The sequence below is a fragment of the Amorphotheca resinae genome (genome assembly GCF_003019875.1).
Source record: "Amorphotheca resinae ATCC 22711 unplaced genomic scaffold M430scaffold_5, whole genome shotgun sequence".
Taxonomy (NCBI): domain Eukaryota; kingdom Fungi; phylum Ascomycota; class Leotiomycetes; order Helotiales; family Amorphothecaceae; genus Amorphotheca; species Amorphotheca resinae.
In genome coordinates, this window is record NW_020194475.1 from 891965 (window position 1) to 912089 (window position 20125).

Genomic DNA, 20125 nt, shown 5'->3' on the forward strand with positions numbered 1-20125 from the left:
GGGGGGGGCGGGGGGGGGTTGGAGGGGTTGCAAAAGGCTAAAGAGGCCATCAAGTGCGGTGTCAAGAAGTCAATCTTCTACCTCTTCTCTATCATGTGTCCATGTCGTCAGTCTTAGTTAGGTATCAAGACTTCTGGACGGAAAGATTCTTTATGGATTTGACTAGATCGAGGCCGTCTGAATGCAACAATGGAACAATGTGTTTTGGTAATGTTTCAGCTCTACATTTTCGAATCACAACTTCATCGGATTGCGAACTGCAAACGATCCCTTCTTATATTTGTAACGCCTTCTGAATATCCCTTCGATGAGCGTTACGTTCGTATGCCAGAGACCAGCTCCGCATAATGTAGTAGGTTGTCATTTCATGCACCCACATTCCAGCCTATACGCCTTTCCCCACTCCCCTCCGATTCCGAAGAAAATATCTTACATAAACACAGCAAACATGATACCAAGACCTGCAACAGTGACCAGTCCTCCACCATTTGATAGGAGTGATCCCGCAGCAGCGTTGGTCGTGGACTTGGCTGTTCCTGATGATGATGTGCTTGAAGGCGTTGAGGAGTTCATCTTCTTGCCCGTGGTTGAAGCCGTGGATGATCCATGTTTACCACCAGCTCCTGTTGGTTTGGTAGAATTGGCCGAGTTGATTCGTGCACCGCCAGTGCCTGCGACCTGGCCGGCAGAGTCGGTTGCAGTCTTTGCATTCTTTTTGGTAAAGGTCTAATAGACTGTTAGTTCAACTTCGGATATCATGTAGACCTCTTTGGACTCACAGTATCTTGTGCCGACACAGCTACAGCGGTCAGAGCCACGAGACAGATGCTTGAGAATTGCATGATGGTAGATGTACTGTTATTGTTGTATGTGGCTGTTTTAACACGTCAAGAATTGGTTTGATGGCTATTATGGAGACTATTGTAAAGATGAAAGGATGCTTGGAATAATGAGTGGTCAAAGGTCCCTCAAGCTCGTACTTATAATCTAGCAGGCTATCTCTGAACTCGACAAGTCCGATACCTTGAGACTACAGGTGAGTATGAAAGTATGGTGACAAGTCAGAGACTCCAGGCCGCGTTGCCCTAGTGGAATCTCAGACCTAGACAGAACAGTACTCTACTGTACTTTGTTTTGAGACTGATCGTCATGACAGTATGAAATCCATCCTTGGGTGGACCACGTAAGTGATCTGTTGCACACATCGCAAAGAAAAGGACTTTGGCGAGAAGATTTATGCCATGACTGACACCAACCCCATCAATGAGTCGAGGCGAGAATCCCAAAATAATTACTTTCGGCCAATTATCAGTAGAATATGTACTGCTGGAGATCATGACATAGAGAAACGCAAAACAAGTGAGTACGCACCGAGCCTTGCAATGCCGTACTGCTTGAGGATGTGAGCTCTCACGGACTGTAGCCAGCTGAAAACTGCGATCGAGGAATTTCAACGCTTGTAGCAAGGCACTGTCAGGTTCTCTTCCTTGAATAAGCCAATAAGGAATGAAACAAGCTGATAAAAACGGTCGGCAAGCTTATTAATTTGGTGAAACACTTCTAGAGACTTCAAACACAAAGCTTGTATCATCGAATCCGAAACTTGGCAAGTATCAAAAAAGCAGAAACCACGTGCTACTTAACGTGCTTATTGCGGCTTGCTTGTTAAACGTATGCTGGATGTAGCCCTTGTCAATTGAAACATCAGAGCAGATTTTGGATAATGCATTCGTCGACGATCTTGCGTACTCTGTAGAATCTAAGGGCGTGGTCCAATGTATGGAAGAGTCGTGGTTGTGATCGTTTCATCACAAACGGCAAAATGAAACACACCACCCAAACCAACATGAAGCCCAAAGACGATATGCACTGGACCAGGATCGGATCATCTTGTCAAAAAGTATCCTCTTCAATATTATGTTCTTAAGATGAGCCAAATCAGCCCAAAGCAAAGGATGAAGCGTCTGCAGAATTTATTCCGTGAGGCAAATGCGACAAGACAGATTAATCAATAACTTAACTCGAACCCAAGGTAATAATCTCTTGAAGAATGCTTCGGACATTAATCCCGGTGTCATGGAGATTCTCATCTAGACGTAGGAAATCCTGCTCGAGGAACTGTCTTCCGACCTGCTCTGCGTCCTCCAACTCTTTGATTTCCTCATCTGAAACCTTTGCACACGCTGCTATGAGATCCTCTCCTCGTGCTGCTAAGACAATCAACTCATCTGCCCTTTCCACGATAGCCGGATCAATACCGTTCATGCTGGCGCAGCAAGTACCAAAACTGGAAGTGCTTCGACCTGGTACGAAGTTATACAAATACGTGATCTGATCCTCTACGACCTCCGCATTTAAGTCGACACGGACTTCCATATGACCAAATGATAACTCGGGTCTTTCCTGTAAGAATCCATTTTCAAAGATCTCGTGGAAGTGTGTGGCTCCTAGGACTTTAGGCCGATGGACACCGAGGTTGAGAAAGTATTCAAAGACGCCGCAAGCTAACCCAGCTCCATCAACAGTGTTGGTTCCCTTTCCAAACTCATCTATGATTATGAGACTGCGACGAGTGGCGAAGGTCATTGACAAAGCCACTTGCTGAAGGTCAATCATGAAAGCACTCTGACTCTTTGAAACACTTTCTCGAGTCACAATTCTTGTCAGAATCTTGTCCGTCAACCCAATTGTGGCCTTCTCAGCGGGAACAAAACTACCAATGTGTGCCATGTACACAATCAACGCGTTTTGTTTGAGGTAAACACTTTTACCTGAGTAATTTGGACCGGTCATGATGAGCATACTGGGACATTCAACGCTTTCTTGGACGGATGCAGAACATGGAGACGGGCTCATAGGCTCGTCTTCGCCTCCTTCTCCAATACCCCCCGAAAGCCAGCAGTCATTTTCAATATAGGATGGGACAGTAAGTTCTTGCAATGGATGGCGACCACCTTCAATACGAATTACGTTTGCCGTCGTCATATGTGGTGAGACGAATCGGTATTTGCTGGCTCCCAAAGCTAATGCAACGAGGCTATCGAGCTCTCCGCAAAGGTCTGAAGCAGCGATTAGGAGTTCTTCATGCTCCAGAATTTTCACGGTTAGACCGTGGATAATCTCGATCTCCCTATCTTGAGGCAATCATTGTCAGTGCTTGATCGGTTATGAGCTTCTGTCTTAGACTCACCGCAAATCATGCCATACATGTCTCCAAAGTATTCATCCATCTCTTTCATGCGCCGGTTTTTGTAGTACCCCATGTCATTACTGACAAACATTCTCTCCCATATATCATTCTGTATTCCTTCGCCCTCATACCTGCCTTTGCCTGTTTCTGGGTCAAGGGGGACAACGGTGAGGAATCCAAGTTGTGGGAAGAATATGCAGCTTCCAATATACTGAGACGCCCATTCCGGTACATCGTTTGAAAGTTGAGTAGCAACCTCTGTAAGAAGGCTATCCATTCCATCATATGTTCTCTTGATAGTGTCGAGTTCCACGTCTACTCCCTGTAGGACTGCTATTCGATGCTGTTCTGCAGATCTTTGGAAATCAACAGTCCGCGTAATCATCTGCCCAATCTGATGTAGCGAATGAGGTTGTATCTCAGCAATAAGCTGTGGATCATGTGAGAACTTGCTTTCAGATACGATGGGAGCCTTACTTTGGTTGCAACGGCCAAGGTCTGACCATCATTCAACTCACGCACTGCTTCAATAACCTTCAACGTGTGAAAGGTAAAATTCAGTATGCTGGCCAAGATCCCCCTATTAATTGTAAAGCACTTGCTGGAAACATTGCTGACTCCCTTCTGCAGATGAACGACCACAGACCGGATGTCCTTTATCTTCTTCAGGCTCTTGCAGATCTTCTCCAGCAATGGCGAATTCTCGGACTGCAAGAGGACGCCAATGGTAGTTAGTCGCTCTCCAATGATGGATATGTTCATGCTAGGTCTCAAGAATATCTGTCGGAGCTTCTGTTTCCCTTGCGGGGTGCTCGCTAAATGGTAGAATAACCCGAAGACAGACAAGCTTTCTTTGGCCCCTGAGGTGGATCTGTTTGGGCCCTGCATATGTGAGTTTGGGTGATTTTCTGACTGGATAATCTGAAGTGATGCCAGTGTATCCGAATTAACAAACATCAAGTCTGAGAGAGTAAACATCTCGATAGACTTGATCCGGAAATCGATGAAAACAGCTCGGTCGTTTGGAAGGTAGTCAGTAGTCCTGCGTCGGGTGAGGTAGCCCAATATAGCTCCAGCACAACCAACCTGCTTAAATTATTAGCTTGACGGCTGCAAGAAAGGTCGAAAGCTTGCCGTAAGCTTGCTTTCAAGGTCTATCCAGCCTGCTAGCCTCATCAATCGCCCTTGGCGTCCAGTACCGCCTTGAGAGGACTGGCCATACGCAGCATCTCCAGTCAATTCCTCTCCAGGCGCTGTGAATATAATTTTGGGAGCCTCGTCTGCGCTTAGTTCAAGGTTAATGAGCCTGTTTTTAGCTGCTAAATAGTTGAAATCGGAGGAAGGTCGAGAATCAAGAACATATGAGCCAAAGATGTCGTCTCGCGTGCACTGTCAGCAATTCTGTATTTGACTTCAGGGTAAACTCACTTGCTCCATCCCCTCGGGCTATTCCTCGAGCTTCCTTATTAAGATGCTCCTCTAACCCCTCTTCCGAGCGTGTGCTGATTAAAATAACAGTAGGCTGGGCGTGGAGCTTTAATGTATCGATAATTTCAAGCCCGCCCATCTTGATATCTTCCATCAGGCAAAGAGTTTCTTGTCTAGCAATGTAATAGGCACATCCAATTGTGCCACGTTCTTTCATGTCAATTGCCATAATGACCTCGTTCATAGCATCGGAGTCTTCACGTATCTGTATATCAGCATCTGTCTCTGCTATGTCATGCGCAGAAACAGCGTCCTCATCACCGGTTGACAGGCCAATGGAGACATGTGAGCTCGTAGGCCCGAGGGATAGTCTCCCCTGTTGAGGAAGAGCTGGTAAGCTTGGGGAAGACGGTGGAATGGCTCGAGGGGCAGAGCTCATCCGAGAGAGGTTTTGGGGTTCAGAAGACGACGGGTGTGACGGCGGGTGTCGAGACGAAGTTCTCGATCCCAGACGGCGACGCTTGTATGCCATGTTGGGCGGTGTATAATTCTTTCGGGGTGAGGTAGACTGAGTGATGGTAGGAAAGGAGGAGTGACCCTTGATCAAGCGAGGCCGACGTATAGGGAGTCCACACTTCAACTATCGAAAATCATCCAGTCCAATAATTACGTCCTTGACGTGTATACTGGGCCAAGTTTCGAAGATGGACTTGAAATAGGGGCAGGGGAACATTATTGTCTGAATCGTACCTCTCTCATTACGATATTGCCCTTTTATTATGATCCACCTTGACTCCGACGTGCTTAAGGATTTCATAGCCAAGTCAAACCAGAGAATGGCTGGCATCTACACCATATCCGAGCCCCATATCCACCGTGCCCAATTTCTAGCTTTTTGGGGCCGCAGAAGTGCCTCCGCCTTCCCTCACCCACTCCGCAAATTCCTTTCTTTGTTTCCTGATATCTATGAAACCGGGCCTGCTCTCCAACACTTTGAACGGGTTCCCGACGTAGTCCTTATCCGTTTGTCCGTCGCCATTCATGAAGCCTTTCTCCCCTTCCCGCTCAATCTTGCCTGCCCAGACGCGCCATTGTATGGGGCGTAATTCGGGTGTGCCCAGGACGAGGCCCAAGCAGACGGTAAAGACGGCTACTATGGTTTCGAGGGATATGTCGAGAGGGAGAGATGCAACAGTAGGAGCAGATGTGCCGTGAGATACAATTGAGGATATAGAGGCCGTGCTTGTGGAATGGAGAGCAGAATGCTCGTGTGCAGAGTAACAGCTGTCGTCGCGGAATCCTATCAGTAATTGTTCTTTTTTGCATTTGACTCATTGATCACCCACGCATGTGCCAGAAACAGTAGGCCAAGCCCTGTTATTGAGTTCGATAACCACGTCATGTTCTCGAAAATCGATGTGTTGAATGTCGAGTGAGTTCTTGGGTGATGTTCAAGCTGCGAGGCTGCTTAGTGCCTACCTTACCTTGTCTTACTATGTGCGGCTCAATTAAGCGCGATCCAAGCTTCAATCAGAACAGGGCAAGGGAGGCACAAATTTCAAGGGATATAGGTCACAGAGACACATGGATACAGGGACACATCAATGTGAAGTTTTACTTTTCGTATTCACTTCTATCGCTAGCCTTTGATTATCATCATGTCGTGAAGCCGATTTACTAACAGCCAGCAATAGAACCGGCAGAAACCCTGATGTCAAATCAAGAATGCAAATATCCCAGGAACCCAAAGACGCTCTATAGCTTTTGCATGGCAGCCTAGACAAAGAATTAGTCCGAATATAAACAGTATGACACGAATAACTCACAATATCAGTTGACTGAACATAGTCCTCGAAACCAGCAATCTCCTCTTGCAAGTCATCAAGACCAATCTTGTCATCCTCGATGACCAGGTTGATCTGCAGCTTCTTAATACCGAATCCGACCGGTACAAGTTTGGAAGCTCCCCAAACGAGACCGTCCTTCTCGATACTACGGACGGATTCCTCCAAGCCCTTCATATCTGTCTCATCATCTGCAACGATGTCAGCATATATCTCAGTTCTCATAGCCATGATGAATCATACCCCAAGGCTTGACGTCCATGGTGACAACAGACTTCGCAGCCACCTTGGCCTTGCCTTCCTTCTTCTTCTTGTATTCCGCCAAACGCTCATTTCTGATGCGTTCAGCCTCAGCGTCCTCCTCCTCGTCGTCACTACCGAACAGGTCGACCTCGTCATCCTCTTCCTCCGCAGCTGGGGCCTTTGCTGGGTTCAAGGTGGCGGTTGTGGTTCCAGGGCCATATGTAGTGTACGCTCTTGAGGCATCACCTGGGAGGGTGGCAAACTCCCCGGAGTACGAGGCAATGTGCTTGTACCATCTAGCTGCGTGGGGGTAATTTGCGACATCTGGTGCTGAGGTGATAGCCTTGAACGTGACAACATCGGCTTGGGAAGGAGCGTATCTATTTTTTATTAGCCCTGTCAAGCAAATTTTTCAAGCTAGACTTGTAGAGCGAGGGGGGAAAATTCAGAGGTGCACTTGAATGCATTGGTGATCGTCATTTGACGGTTCTTGAGGCCGCTCAGTAACACGGACCAATGTTGCTCATCATGAAATATTGTTCGAGGTCAAAGCCGGAGGCCGCGAGGCACACAGCAACTTCGATCATCTTGTAAGGGGATAGTAACAGGGGGAACTGTCATAAGAGCAAGTAACGTACCCAACGATGTATGAGCGGGTGGACAACCAGCTGTTCAGTACTGGGTCAAGTCAATTTGCACGCCCCAGCAAAATTTGCGACCTGCTCGAGCTGAAGAGGGATCTATCTTACAGTGGAGGCCAGTTTCCGAGGCAAAGTCTGTGAATCCCATTGTGACTGATGTTGTGTGCAGTCTGGCTCTTATTGAGAAGGAAGAAGAAGGGAGAAAAGAGAAGAGAAAAGTGTGGATTATATGGTGATGGTTAGGGGGGAGAGGGGTTTGTAGGATTTTGGAGTTTGGAAGAAAAGTGTGCTGACTTGATTGGCAGATTCGCGTAAAACTTTAAAACCCTTGTCGCGCTTACGGAGTACGGCTTAGTGCAATTTGCAGCCTACAATACCAGGCTTAAATTTAAGGCATTAACATATCTTTCGAGATGGTACTGGTTCTTTCGATGATGCTATCATTCATCCTAGCATTTATACTGATGTTCATATCAGAAAATTGAAGATGTTTTTTCTCCTTTTGTTCTTTTCTTTACGATCTTCATGACTGCAACAACATAATTCAAAATGTTATTAAGACAAGCCAGGATTCCAAGCCGGCGCATTGCTGCCATAGCCAACAATGCTCTTCGACCAAGAGCTGGAGCGCCACTGGTTAACGCGGCTCGAAGAAACCTCGATTTCCCATCACTCAAACTACTTCCCACGACTACATTTCGCACATATGCCAATGGACGCCCACACCCTCCCGGTGGTACGCACCGCATGGATATGGGTGGAGGTGATCAGAGGCCAGCGCTGGAGCAATACGGAGTCGATTTGACCGCAAAAGCGAAGGCCGGAAAGCTTGATCCTGTCATTGGGAGAGATGGAGAGATCAATCGAACTATTCAAGTGCTGTCCCGCCGTACCAAAAACAACCCTGTCCTTATTGGAAGTGCAGGAACTGGAAAGACTGCGATACTAGAAGGACTCGCACAACGAATAGTCAGGGGCGATGTTCCAGAAAGTGTCAAGGACAAGAGGGTGATTTCTCTAGATCTTGGGCAGCTCATTGCCGGCGCAAAGTTCCGTGGAGATTTCGAGGAGAGATTAAAGAGTGTTCTAAAAGAGGTTCAAGAAGCTCAGGGTGGTGTAATCCTGTTCGTGGACGAGCTGCACACACTGCTTGGACTAGGCAAGGCCGAAGGAAGCATCGACGCGAGCAATCTCTTGAAGCCAGCTCTTTCACGGGGCGAACTTCAATGCTGTGGGTATGTATATTCTTAGAATTACTTTTCTCACCCAAGGTCTCCTGATCACGAAATACTAACTCCGAGCTTTTTTAGGGCCACCACACTGAATGAATACCGCGCAATCGAAAAGGACGTGGCATTGGCAAGGAGATTTCAGCCTATCCAAGTTAATGAGCCAACAATTCAAGACACCATCAGCATACTTCGGGGTATCAAGGAGAAATATGAAGTACACCATGGAGTAAGAATCACGGACGTAAGTAACCCTGACACTTAGCCTTGATCTCCCTCTAAACTGGATGAAATGTGAAATTAACACGAATTATGAACTAGGGAGCACTGGTTGCTGCTGCGACGTACTCGAACCGATATATCACAGACCGATTTCTTCCAGACAAGGTAGGTAATTTCTGCAGCATTTCTATTGTCTATCTATACCGTTCATTAAAGACCGCGACGCTGATATTTGACAGGCGATTGACCTGATGGATGAAGCAGCATCCTCATTAAGGCTACAACAAGAAAGCAAACCAGATGATATAATGAAATTGGATCAGCGAATCATGACCCTTCAAATTGAACTCGAAAGTTTGAGGAAGGAGACCGATATCGCCAGCAGAGAACGTCGCGAGAAACTCCAAGCGGATCTCAAGGAGTGCCAAGAGGAGTCTGCCAAATTGACTGAAAAGTGGGAGAAGGAAAGGGCGGAAATCGAAGCGATCAAAAAGACAAAAGAGGATCTCGAAAAGGCTCGCATCGAACTTGATCAAGCACAACGGGAGAACAACTTCGGTCGTGCTGGGGAGCTGAGGTACTCAATCATCCCATCGCTAGAAGCCAAGTTGCCGAAGGAAGGCGAAACTGTTATCGAACCGACTGGAGACAATACCCTCCTGCACGAAGCAGTAACGGCAGACGACATTGCAGCAGTTGTATCCCGAGTAACTGGAAGTAAGTTATATCTATACAGTACTTTTGACCATTTGTGAGATGAGCAAGCTGACAGCTGTAGTTCCAACCACTAAACTTACCTCGGGGCAAACCGAAAGGTTAATAAAAATGGAGGACACCCTTCGCCAATCAGTCCGCGGCCAGGATGAGGCACTGAATGCTGTTGCAAATGCAGTTCGCATGCAACGTGCCGGCCTGAGTGGCGAAAACAGACCTCTTGCGAGCTTCTTCTTTTTGGGACCGACAGGTGTTGGGAAAACTGAACTCTGTAAAAAGATGGCAGGCTTCCTGTTTTCTACCGAGACAGCTGTCGTTCGATTTGATATGAGCGAGTTTCAAGAGAAGCATACCATATCACGCTTGATTGGAAGGTATGTATATGTCTAAGTTGTTGATTCCGTTTAGTTACTGACATGCTTGTAGTCCTGCAGGTTATGTCGGGTACGACGATGCCGGACAGCTCACTGAAGCCGTGAGGCGAAAGCCGTACGCAGTTTTGTTGTTCGACGAGTTTGAGAAAGCTCATCGAGACATTTCTGCATTACTGCTCCAGGTGCTGGACGAAGGATTTTTGACCGACAGCCAAGGCCATAAGATCGACTTCCGGAATACTCTGATAGTCTTCACCTCGAATCTGGGAGCGGATATCCTTGTTGGAAATGATCCATTCCATCCCTACCACGAAGAGTCCAACGGAGAAATTTCTCCTCAAGTGCGAGAGGCGGTTATGGACGTTGTCCATAAAAATTGTAAGTTGTTGCTTCTTGTTTTTGCAAGTGATAGTTGCTAATGGTTCCCAGATGCGCCGGAATTCTTGAACAGAATCGATGAATTCATCATCTTCAAGCGTCTCTCAACAGAGGCTTTGCGAGATATCGTGGATATCCGTCTAAAGGAGCTCCAAAAGCGGCTGGATGATCGAAGGATCATTCTTCAGGTCGATGACCAAGTGAGAGAATGGCTAGCCGAACGAGGATACGATCCAAGATTTGGAGCGCGGCCTCTGAACAGGCTCATTTCGAAGAAGATCGGCAATATATTGGCAGACAAGCTCATCAGGGGGGAGATCAAAACTGGCGACACGGCAGTCGTTAAAATTGACGAAGGCGGTGAGGAGCTAAAGGTTGGGACAAGAGAGGCATTGGGTCTTTAAAAGTGTGGCATTTGAAGCATCAAAAGCAGCATGGGTAGGCGTATCTCGACTCGTTTCAGACCAGGAGGAATTCCTTCCTGTCGTATGTATTTGTACTATAAGCTCCTCTTCCATGTATCATAGACGACTTACGGATTACGAACATTGAAAAGCTACCAGTCTAGCTTCCTAGTTTAATGGAAATTGTATTTTATTAGATCACTTTGCCAATTATCTGGCTTCCAATGAACGACGTGGGAATCCATCATTCCATACTTCTCCGCCTTCACTAAAGGTACCTGTTACTGGACCAATCCCTCATTCCCCAACCCTTCTTACCACTCCCAGACATTGCACACTATGTACCCTACCACACACCCTACAAACATATAGAAGACCGAAGAATATTCCAACGCCGGCGCCCCATCTCGACGCAAGGGATTCAAAGGAACACGGCCGATTTACCTTAAGCGGATGAGATGTAATCATCAATGACAATTATCGATATCGTCAATAACCCCCTCAGAGCGCTAGGTTAGCTCTGGGCTTTCCCCTCTGTTCGTTCTACCTATCTTATCTCGTCCCTAGCCCAAAGATCCCCAAGTCCCAACCCACCAGCGCCGGAGGATAAATCCTTGGGACCGGCGGCCGCGATAGCCACGCTCTCATAAAGTTTATTTCGACAATCACCTCCACTTCAAGTTAGCGGTGCCTTTTCTCAGCCCGACTTACACGCTTAACCATATATATCATGGACGTCAATGAAGGAAGGTCATTCGGCCATCGCCGAGTACGTTCATGATTCAGGGGGGCGAGGAAAGGCTACTCTAGTCGAGCTCCAGAAAGCCTGTCCGCAACTCGGTCAGCGACAGCGAGCACGTTGCTGCTGCTGCTGCTGCTGCTGCTGCTGCTGCTCACTGGTCCACGATTTCCTGTTCCACTTTCCACCAAAAGCATACGGTTGGTTAAGTGAGAGAAAAAAAGAGCCAACCATCCACCTTCTCTTCTGGACTCTTGCTCTGAGAACCAGTCAACCTGCACAGTCTTTTCCCCTGTAGATGTGTTGTGGATGTCGATGTCGATGAAGATCTGTTCCAGCCCTCCCTCTCTCCACACCTTCGCGGCGCAAGCAAAAGAAAGGGAAAAAAAACAAGAATCATGATTCCACCTTCCTTTCCTCATCTCACCGTTACACAACTCTCAATGCTTACCCACCTCTCCCATCCATCAACCACTCATACACGCCCCCCTCCTCGGCATCTGCACCGGAACGTGGCCCTCGTCGCTGATCATATTGCGCTCAGGTGATGGCCTTTCCTTGCTCTTGCTATCGCTTTCTACTACTCTCCTCTCTCCTCCTCTACTCTACTCTACCTAGCTAGCTCCATACTCAGTAGCTCATTCCACGACATACCTTACATCTAAACATGTACTATAGTCTATCCTGTACATACCCGAGAATCATGCTCACCCCCCTCTCCAAAAACACTTACGCGACCCCAAGCAGGGATCTCCGCATACCCATTCCGAGTCCTGTAATTGGAGAGAAGCGCTCACCGCCTCGAGAAGGTGGAGAGCAGTATTCGGAGATTAGGAGTATTGTGATAGGGGCGTGGTAGGGTGTACAGTGTGTCTCGCGTATAGTAGGCTAGGCTTGGAATTTGGAGGGGTGTGTATGGTTGGTTGGAACTTGGGGGCTGGGGCTGGTCGGTGGATGGATGGATAGGCTGACCTATTGTCTGCTTGCGAGCGAGTCAGGGCTTGTGGGTTGTGATACTTGAGAGTTGGTAGGCGGGCGTTTGGAATAGATGGAGATGAGGGAGGTAGATAATAGTAGTTGTGTGCAAGCACCCAACAGGTAAAAGAGCAAGTAAGTAGATGTGAATCTCGTGGTTTATATTTCGTGTCCTTCCAATCTCTTGGTCATTCGTCGTATCTCATGAAGAAGTAGATATCTAATACATCTGCCAATCCTCTGCTCCTCCTCGAGGTAGCAAACGTATATTGTTTCTCCCGCCACTTTGAAGCGGACGGGATGCGTAACAAACAACTGACCTGGCGTGTTCTGAACACTCCCCCCACAGGTCTTCCACCCAAACCCAACCCATCTAGGGGAGGGTATCGTACGCTTCTAACCCCCAGAAAAGACTCCAATGCTAGCATGTCATCTTATGCTGCAATATGCTCCCGCGTTACAACATTTGCTTGCCTCCAAGACCAGAAACTCCGCGCAAGAAAAGCAAAAAACATTAAATATAAATCAGATCTTTATCCCAGACAAAAGAAAATTCCGGCCATATTTTCGCTTTCGTAGTTACCATATCCCCAAAACGCCTTGCTTGGTAAAGATTAATAAAGATATAATGAAACTTGTACAGGTTTTTTCAACATCAAATTGTTTTTGAAAGAAGAATGCAACGCGTTTCTCGCTTTTGAACTTTTGGTTTCCCGCGGTTTGGTTTGTACTCCATGGCTCGGTAGATTCGGCTTGGTCCGTGCGCCCCTTAACACTAGAGCCTGGAGCTCAGTGGTAACATCCGGTGGTCTCCTTCAGGCTCCCGTGTGGCATTATCCAATTGGAAAAGTTCTAGAGTCCTCGTGTACCATTGAACATTGAGCATAATGGTCAGAGCAGAGCACTGAAGAAACAGACTTGTTTGGAACCACACGTTGAGCATGGAATAGCTCAATAGACGTAAACATCTCTGGAAGGCTGGAAAGGAGATGGATATTGAACATGGGGATAGGGGGCAGGATAGAAAACTTGAGGAACAACTTGGGGCTGTCCAAAAGGATATCCTGTAGCGAACCAAGACTGAATCCACGGGTTGTGGGTCATGAAAGGATTAGAAACCACGGCTTTTTTGGGCATCGAGCCATAAATATCCTGGGAAGGAAGAACGTATTGCTGAATTTGTTGCTGCGAGAATGGAACAGCCGGTTGTTGAAACTCCGGGGTGTCCAGTTCGAAGCAGTCTTCCTCATCGGACGAAGGTTCGTCAGATTCCATGGAATCATATCCTGGGTCGGAGTCGGATCCCAGATCCGAGAGCGTCGCACACGATTCAGGAAGGGAACCATCATCGGAAACAGAAGAAGCAGGTGACTGGCAGGATTGACGGAGTGACGGTGGAGGTGATGGTGGTTGTAATTCAGAAAATCTGGAGCACATTTGGATGCGGCGCTTAAGCTCAGAAATGGTGATTCGGTCCTCGGGATTGCTCTCAAAGATCCTGCGGAGGATGTCGTTTAGCTCGTCCGATAATGGCAGGATGGTCTTCAAGAAATTGGGGTTCCTAACGAAAGCCCGGTATGTGGAGTCCTCAAGGGAGGCTTGTTTCCATGGGTTACGGCCACATGTCAGGTTGACAAGAATAACACCTAGGGACCAGATGTCGTTGGGGGCACAGCGGTATGCGGGCTTCCTTGATGATTGATCCAGACACTCTATAAAAAAATTGAAATGGTTAGTGGGTAAAAGAGGGGAGGAGTAAATTAAAGCCTACCTGGACTCATATAGAAGGTCGACCCACAGCCATGGTCCTCTGACTGGTAATCCGTGGTAGCAAGGCCGAAATCTGCTAGGAGCACATCCGCGCCTGAGTTGGAAACCAAAATGTTTTCGGGTTTCAGGTCCCTATGGTAGATCCCCAAACGGTGGCAGTGTTCCACGGCATCCAAGATCTGGAGAAAGGCCCTTTGCGCAAGAGCATCATTACTCACGTATCTCCTCTTTTCGGTGATATTTGAAAAAAGATCTCCTTCCGGGCAGTATTCCAAAACAACATAGGTACAATCCTCGCCGTCGACAATCTTCAGCATTGACACTATGTTAGGATGGGCAGAAGCGGCATAGTGGAGCCTGATCTCCCTTGACTGGAACTCCTGCTGTCTCTGATCCAAAGGCTCTCCATTTGCGTTTGTTTTGCTCAGGGCCTTGACGGCGTACCAGATGCCGGTGGAATGGTCGAGCGCGGAATACACTACGCCATATGCTCCAGTTCCCAAGATCCCCCGCAACTCTAACGTCTTTCCTAGGAAGATACCTATTCTTGATTCCGGTGTTGGAGGAGGGCGGCGTCCGGCACGCTGATATCGTTGTGGTGGTGGTGTCGCAGGAGGAGTCAACGGAGCATTATGCATGGCCTTAAAAGAAAACGGAAATCCGAAATTAAGAATCTCCGTGGGTAAGCAAGGATCCTATTTGGTCCTATTTGGTTCACAGAACAGAATAGAAAGAGAAAAATGTGGCCTCCGATCCAAATGGTAACTTATTCAACTGGTCCCAGCGTCGCCGACTGCAGGGTCGTAGAAAGGGTTTGAGGGGAAGGAACGTTCGGAAGAAGAGTGTCTACGGGAGACAAGTGGTGAAGCGGATCGAAGTATGCGAACGGTGAGGGAGAGTGGGCGTGGTAATGGAGCGCAAAGCCGTGATGTTGTCGTGGACGAGGTGGGAGAGGGAGTGGTGATGTGGGGTGTGGATGAGGACTGATAGATATTGATCTCGAGGACGGGACAGGGGTGTAGCTGCTCGGTGGGCCAGTGAGGCGTACGGAGTGTACACAGGTACATGTACAGAAGTGCTCCGTACTGTCTGAGCAAGCCTGGGCAATTAAATGCGGGTTGGGTTGTTCGATCGGTCGGCCACTATTCCGTCCTGAGGTAGGAATGGCCCCTAGCGCAGATATACAACGTATCCAGGCAAGGTTGGATGGGGCAGCCCTGCCAGCGTCTTGCGGCCGCGGATTGATATTTGGATGTGCGCTAGAAATCCCAAAGGCGCGCGTGAGCCGTGAGGTGGCTTTCTGCTAGCCTGCTAGGATAGGACGGGGTGCAAATTTAAACAAGACTCCAGGAATGCACGAGTCTCGGGCCAATGAGCGTGCCGCCCAACCATATGTACCCCACCGAGTGAATAGGGGGGAGACTTAGGCTGGGCCCGTAATGATGTTGGCTGCTGCGTAATAGCCAAAGCCCTTTTCCCTGGGGTCCCTGGAGTCCTGGACCCAGCGTGCGTCACACGCCACCGCAAAAATAGCTGCATGGGATCCATTCCTCCTACCGGACGGCCTGGCGCCTCTTGTCTGTGCTTTCTGCAAGGTAGGGCTGGGCAATAATACGGTACGGACTGGAAGCAGCAGTACGGGAGTATCAAGCCAGCGTCAACTCTCGTTACTGAGTATTGTCCTGTATGTACGGTGCTGTAATGGCGGGCGTCGTACTACTGGGGCGCACACGGGGCGAATAGACAGTACAGTCACCCTCTCCTGCTCCTGCTCCTCCATCTGTAGAGTAGAGTCAATCCTGCTGTTCATGTCATCCATCTCCTCAGCATGGGATGGCCGAGGCTGATTCCCACTGAGATGAATGAGTGACACGCAGCCCACTGTTTGCCTCCTGCCGTGGCGGGCGCTACAGTCCAGTTCGCCTTGTGTATAGTAGCACTGTACCCGCCTTCGCGGCGCATGAATTCTCAGTTTTTCAGTCAGACATCATCTGAGACTATCGATGCCACCCAAGAAGGGACCATGAGACCAAGTGACGCGGATATCCTCTTTCAGGATTTGCCGCACCGGCCGGTGGCTCCCAGCGATCAGTGCGAGAGAGCTGCTGTTTGTCCTCTGTGTGGCACTCTGATTGGCTGAAATCGAAACCCCCATCTCCACCAATGATAACACGAAGAAGCACTAAGTCTGTGTAGATTATTCCTGCGACCGCGACGCCGTCACACTCTCTCTCGGCTCGCCCATCCCTTGCGGCCCCTGCCATATTCTGTACCCGTACCATCAAAGGACACATCGGTTGATCTCCCAAGGGATGGAGACGGGTTACGGGAGAGGCCTGAGGATGGAGCAGAATGATTGGCAGCGCTGCATCGTGATGTGTCATGATAGTGTGGAAAGTAGGATCGCTGGGCTAATATTTGGGCCAATCTCCGTCCCAACAGTGCGTAAGGAATCAGGATCCTTCCTTCCAGACTGCCTTCCAGACTCTTCAGCGCCCGCGATGGGAGGGCGGGTCCCCCCTCGACTCCCGAGCCCAGCTATGCGTGTCACTGGCTGTGGCGGCCACGCCCTCCACACCACAACAGTCAACAACTCGGCTGCCAGCCTGCCCGCCTGCCACCAACAATTGGCCTACAGCCTATAGTACAGAGCCCATGGGTCATAGCCCATCGGCCCTGGCTGCTGCGCCCGGGCGACGTTGCTGTCGCGACAGCCCTGTCTAGCCGAGGCCACAGTCGTGTCATTCGAGAACGGCCATTTTCCCGATAGTGGCCAATGACATGCCTCTGATCGGAGCGGTGGATCCGCGAGGCTGTTTTCAAGGCTGGGAGGGACCGGGGACTATTGGTTGGGAGCCGTCAAGCCAGTTGTTGAATCGGGGCATGTCTCCGCCTTTAGAGTGTGACAGTGGCGTGTAGTAAGACGCATCGCCTCGCATCGCATCGGCAGCGAATACGTAGCTGTGGGGTTGAAGGATAATAATGGCAAGATGATGATCAAGATGGTCAAGCGGGAACCCAGACGACTCCCGAGAGTCTCAGATCAAACGACCAGCGGAGAGGCTATCAACGGCGTGAGAGCATTATTGACTCCATACGGAGAACGGTACTGTGAAAGGAAAAGTTCGTTGGAAAGCTAAACTTGTTTCTTTCTAGCGCAAGAGGAGCCGATGAGTATCATAAGGTATGTACCTGTCATACATCAGCATACGGAGTAGGTAGGTAAACATACGCTGTAGGCAGACTGTAGCCGTAGAGCCCAAGGCCAAAGAGCCAAAGAGCCAAAGGCCCTACCGCACCAAGCCTTCTCCTGTATTGGACAGTCGTAAATAGTTGTTGGTGTCGAGTCAAGGGTCCTCCCTCCCGCCAATCATACCCCTTTTCTTCTGTCTATCGACCAATCATGTGCCTCGATCTAGCTGTTCGCTACTCCCTACAGAGTATGGACGCTGTGGAGGTACTATTCACAGCCTCGCTGCACAAGCTGCTGCATCCAGCGCTCCCTCCGAGTCTCCATACGGTACTGTAGTACAGTACTACGTACCCTCCCTCGTAAACAACGGACGGGCTCCGAGCCTCGAGGCAGCAGTGTGTAGACTATCGTAGCCTGACGGCTCATGGCTGAGCTATCACCAGCTTCCAAGTTCCAAGTTCCATCATCAATAATAAGACCTCCCCCCCCCCCCGGCCGGTCGATAGTTCCACACGATCGCGGGTGATCTCAAAATAGGGGTAACAACTCAACGTCCAGTGCGCCCAAAGTCCTCGAGGCCCGATTCTTCCGCTCTTCCCGTACCGGTACTCGTCCTCCGTATAGTAGCACTGTAGTAACTAAAGTCCCGGATACTCCGTAGGTAATTACGGAGTAAAACTGCCTTGGAAAAAGCAGCGGTGCGCGTTCTAGCAGGCTTCAACTTGTCAATGAGTCCAAGGCTACAGGCCGTTTCCCATCATTATTCGCCCCATACCTCTATACAGCGCTGCTGCCCCTGAAACCTTGCTGTTGCGGCTGCTGGTTCAAACTCACCGCCAGTTTTCAGCGCTGTCCCAACGCCGGTATCGATATGCGATATGGATCCCTACAGTATCGCACTTCGGCATTGCCAATATCGCAGGTGTCAATGTAATGTACGACGTTAGGTACCTTGATACACGGAACGGAATACTCTTGCAGTATTGGATATGGTGCCGTCGTAGGATGCAGAGGATTTAGAAGGGGGTAGCTCTTTTGGCTGCCAACACCCCAGAAGCCTCTGTCCACACCCCATCTCCCTTCGAAAATGCTCAAATCTCATTCGTTGCCTCGTTTCCACCCTCAGAGCAAAGTTATTGCCTTAGGAAACAATCAATAATCGACATCGAAACATCTTTAGTCTCCATCGTGGCATGAAGGGCAACCGCCGTCTCACTGCATGTGCATCATGCAGAGAGACCTCACCACTCTGCATTATCGGCAAACACCAGCCATCCAGTGCCCCTCCATGCTGCTCCAAGCTCCTTCGCATACCGAGTTCGCAGGTCCAGCCTTCCGTGATCATCAACTCGTCACGGGAGTGGCTCCTCAGCGTCTGGCCTCTGGATAAGTGCATCCTCTACGCATCGTATAGAGGAGGATCCTTTGTATGCTGTTCAACTGCAGCGCCCTCGTGATCGGTAGCGAGGACCGCGAGGAGAACATAACATGAATCCCTCAGATCTCACATCCAGCCACCGTACAGTCCTTGATACCGTGGATTTCCCTGAGCCATTGAACCATTAAAGATTGACTCGGGACCCGTTTTCATGCTCCCAACCCAGCCCGTTTCTCTTTCATCTGCATAGCTCGTGCGCAAACCACATCTCCTCATCTCAGATCCCCAGCCCCAGCCTTGTGTCCCCATGGTAAACCGATGCCCGAAACCTGTCGTGTATAGAGTACATAATCTGTAACTGAAAAGGACAGGAAGTTGAGTCTCTGTACTGCGCATTTCGTAGTCCTGCAGCACCGTACGGATGAGTATCCGACAGGCAAGCATCGGAAACCAGTCAGCAGGGTCTCGTCTCTGCCATGTTACCAGGGGATTATTGGATTATCGGTGTGATCCCGTTGCAGAATATGCGCGCCATGGGCCACGTCTTGGAGCCTGGTGGGGTCACTGCAGTAAGTTGATATGTTTTCTGACGTTTGGCCCTCAGCGTCAGGAGCGAGGGATATGGCCAAGCCATGCCATTGGAAGCAGCATTATCTGGCAGATGGAGCGCCAGTGTCAGACGTGGGGAACGGGTCGCGGGAGAGAATTTTGATGCAGCTGCAAGTAAGTAATCTAACGGCTGGGAGGACGAGAATAGGACGAGGATAGCAGATGGAAATCTATAGGCGAGCAAGAAGGCTGGCTGCTTCGAGGCGACCTGCTGGTGCTCCGTCAAACGCGCCAGAAAGCGAGTCGCCGCAAAGGTCGTGTATGTGGCCACCTTGTGGTCATGTTCATGGTCATGGTCATGGTCATGGTCATGGTCATGGTCGTGATGCGGAGACCCAGAGTAGAGGAATGCCGTGGTCAAGTCAAGGCGATTGATTGCTCCGGACAATGCGTGCGCTGGTCGTCGTGGGATGGCGCCGCATCAGAACCACGATATCCTCGCCCCAAAATAGATCTTCAACAGCATAAAACTCTGCCATGTCCTATTATTCCCATCTTTAGATGAAAGTTTCTGGCGCTTAGGCATGGCATCTACGATTCTACCTACCCTATGCTTCTTCTATTTTAAGTTTTTAAGCTTTCCGTACCAACTATCACGTACATTGCCGCTCATCTCTTACCATCGTCTTGCTTGATCAGTCCTATTTTTGCCTGGCCTCTCCCATATCTTCTATATTTGTATGGCGCTTCGAAGGGAGAAGGAAAGAGCATAAGGTTGACTATTGGTTCGATGCCTATGCCATTGTGCTTGAGCGTTGCTGTTCCCTGAAGAAGAAACCCCCCATCCCCCCCCC

The 20125-nt window shown here is 49.2% G+C and overlaps 8 protein-coding genes across 8 annotated transcripts; 1 reads left to right on the plus strand and 7 right to left on the minus strand.

Moving 5' to 3' along the window:
- Positions 1-429: 429 nt before the first annotated feature.
- Positions 430-842, minus strand: M430DRAFT_27334 (hypothetical protein; the record flags this gene model as incomplete). Its single annotated transcript, XM_024865581.1, has 2 exons — positions 430-726; positions 780-842. The coding sequence occupies 2 exons, from the start codon at positions 840-842 to the stop codon at positions 430-432; spliced, it is 360 nt and encodes a 119-aa protein (XP_024721542.1).
- Positions 843-1966: 1124 nt separating this feature from the next.
- M430DRAFT_65984 (hypothetical protein) lies at positions 1967-5150 on the minus strand (the record flags this gene model as incomplete). The annotated part of the gene is made up of 5 exons (XM_024869204.1): positions 1967-3134; positions 3191-3620; positions 3668-4276; positions 4325-4569; positions 4619-5150. 5 exons carry the CDS (start codon positions 5148-5150, stop codon positions 2017-2019), a joined length of 2934 nt encoding a protein of 977 aa, XP_024721543.1. The 3' UTR covers positions 1967-2016.
- A 355-nt stretch (positions 5151-5505) lies between these two features.
- Positions 5506-6020, minus strand: M430DRAFT_101233 (hypothetical protein; the record flags this gene model as incomplete). The annotated part of the gene is made up of 2 exons (XM_024860691.1): positions 5506-5902; positions 5965-6020. The coding sequence occupies 2 exons, from the start codon at positions 6018-6020 to the stop codon at positions 5506-5508; spliced, it is 453 nt and encodes a 150-aa protein (XP_024721544.1).
- A 353-nt stretch (positions 6021-6373) lies between these two features.
- On the minus strand, positions 6374-7494 carry M430DRAFT_49951 (hypothetical protein; the record flags this gene model as incomplete). The annotated part of the gene is made up of 5 exons (XM_024868105.1): positions 6374-6394; positions 6445-6653; positions 6706-7085; positions 7344-7383; positions 7455-7494. The coding sequence occupies 5 exons, from the start codon at positions 7492-7494 to the stop codon at positions 6374-6376; spliced, it is 690 nt and encodes a 229-aa protein (XP_024721545.1).
- Positions 7495-7813: 319 nt separating this feature from the next.
- Positions 7814-10844, plus strand: M430DRAFT_34610 (hypothetical protein). The gene is made up of 7 exons (XM_024866584.1): positions 7814-8581; positions 8657-8819; positions 8897-8962; positions 9037-9514; positions 9576-9885; positions 9938-10263; positions 10315-10844. Exons 1-7 carry the CDS (start codon positions 7896-7898, stop codon positions 10665-10667), a joined length of 2382 nt encoding a protein of 793 aa, XP_024721546.1. The 5' UTR covers positions 7814-7895; the 3' UTR covers positions 10668-10844.
- Positions 10845-13800: 2956 nt separating this feature from the next.
- M430DRAFT_84590 (hypothetical protein) lies at positions 13801-14726 on the minus strand (the record flags this gene model as incomplete). The annotated part of the gene is made up of 2 exons (XM_024869621.1): positions 13801-14093; positions 14153-14726. Coding segments are annotated over 2 exons (867 nt in total), but the record flags the coding sequence as incomplete, so codon positions are not given.
- An 848-nt stretch (positions 14727-15574) lies between these two features.
- M430DRAFT_27339 (hypothetical protein) lies at positions 15575-16535 on the minus strand (the record flags this gene model as incomplete). Its single annotated transcript, XM_024865583.1, has 3 exons — positions 15575-15730; positions 15869-16074; positions 16220-16535. The coding sequence occupies 3 exons, from the start codon at positions 16533-16535 to the stop codon at positions 15575-15577; spliced, it is 678 nt and encodes a 225-aa protein (XP_024721548.1).
- A 2238-nt stretch (positions 16536-18773) lies between these two features.
- On the minus strand, positions 18774-19934 carry M430DRAFT_41609 (hypothetical protein; the record flags this gene model as incomplete). The annotated part of the gene is made up of 2 exons (XM_024867488.1): positions 18774-19727; positions 19919-19934. The coding sequence occupies 2 exons, from the start codon at positions 19932-19934 to the stop codon at positions 19213-19215; spliced, it is 531 nt and encodes a 176-aa protein (XP_024721549.1). The 3' UTR covers positions 18774-19212.
- Positions 19935-20125: the final 191 nt, after the last annotated feature.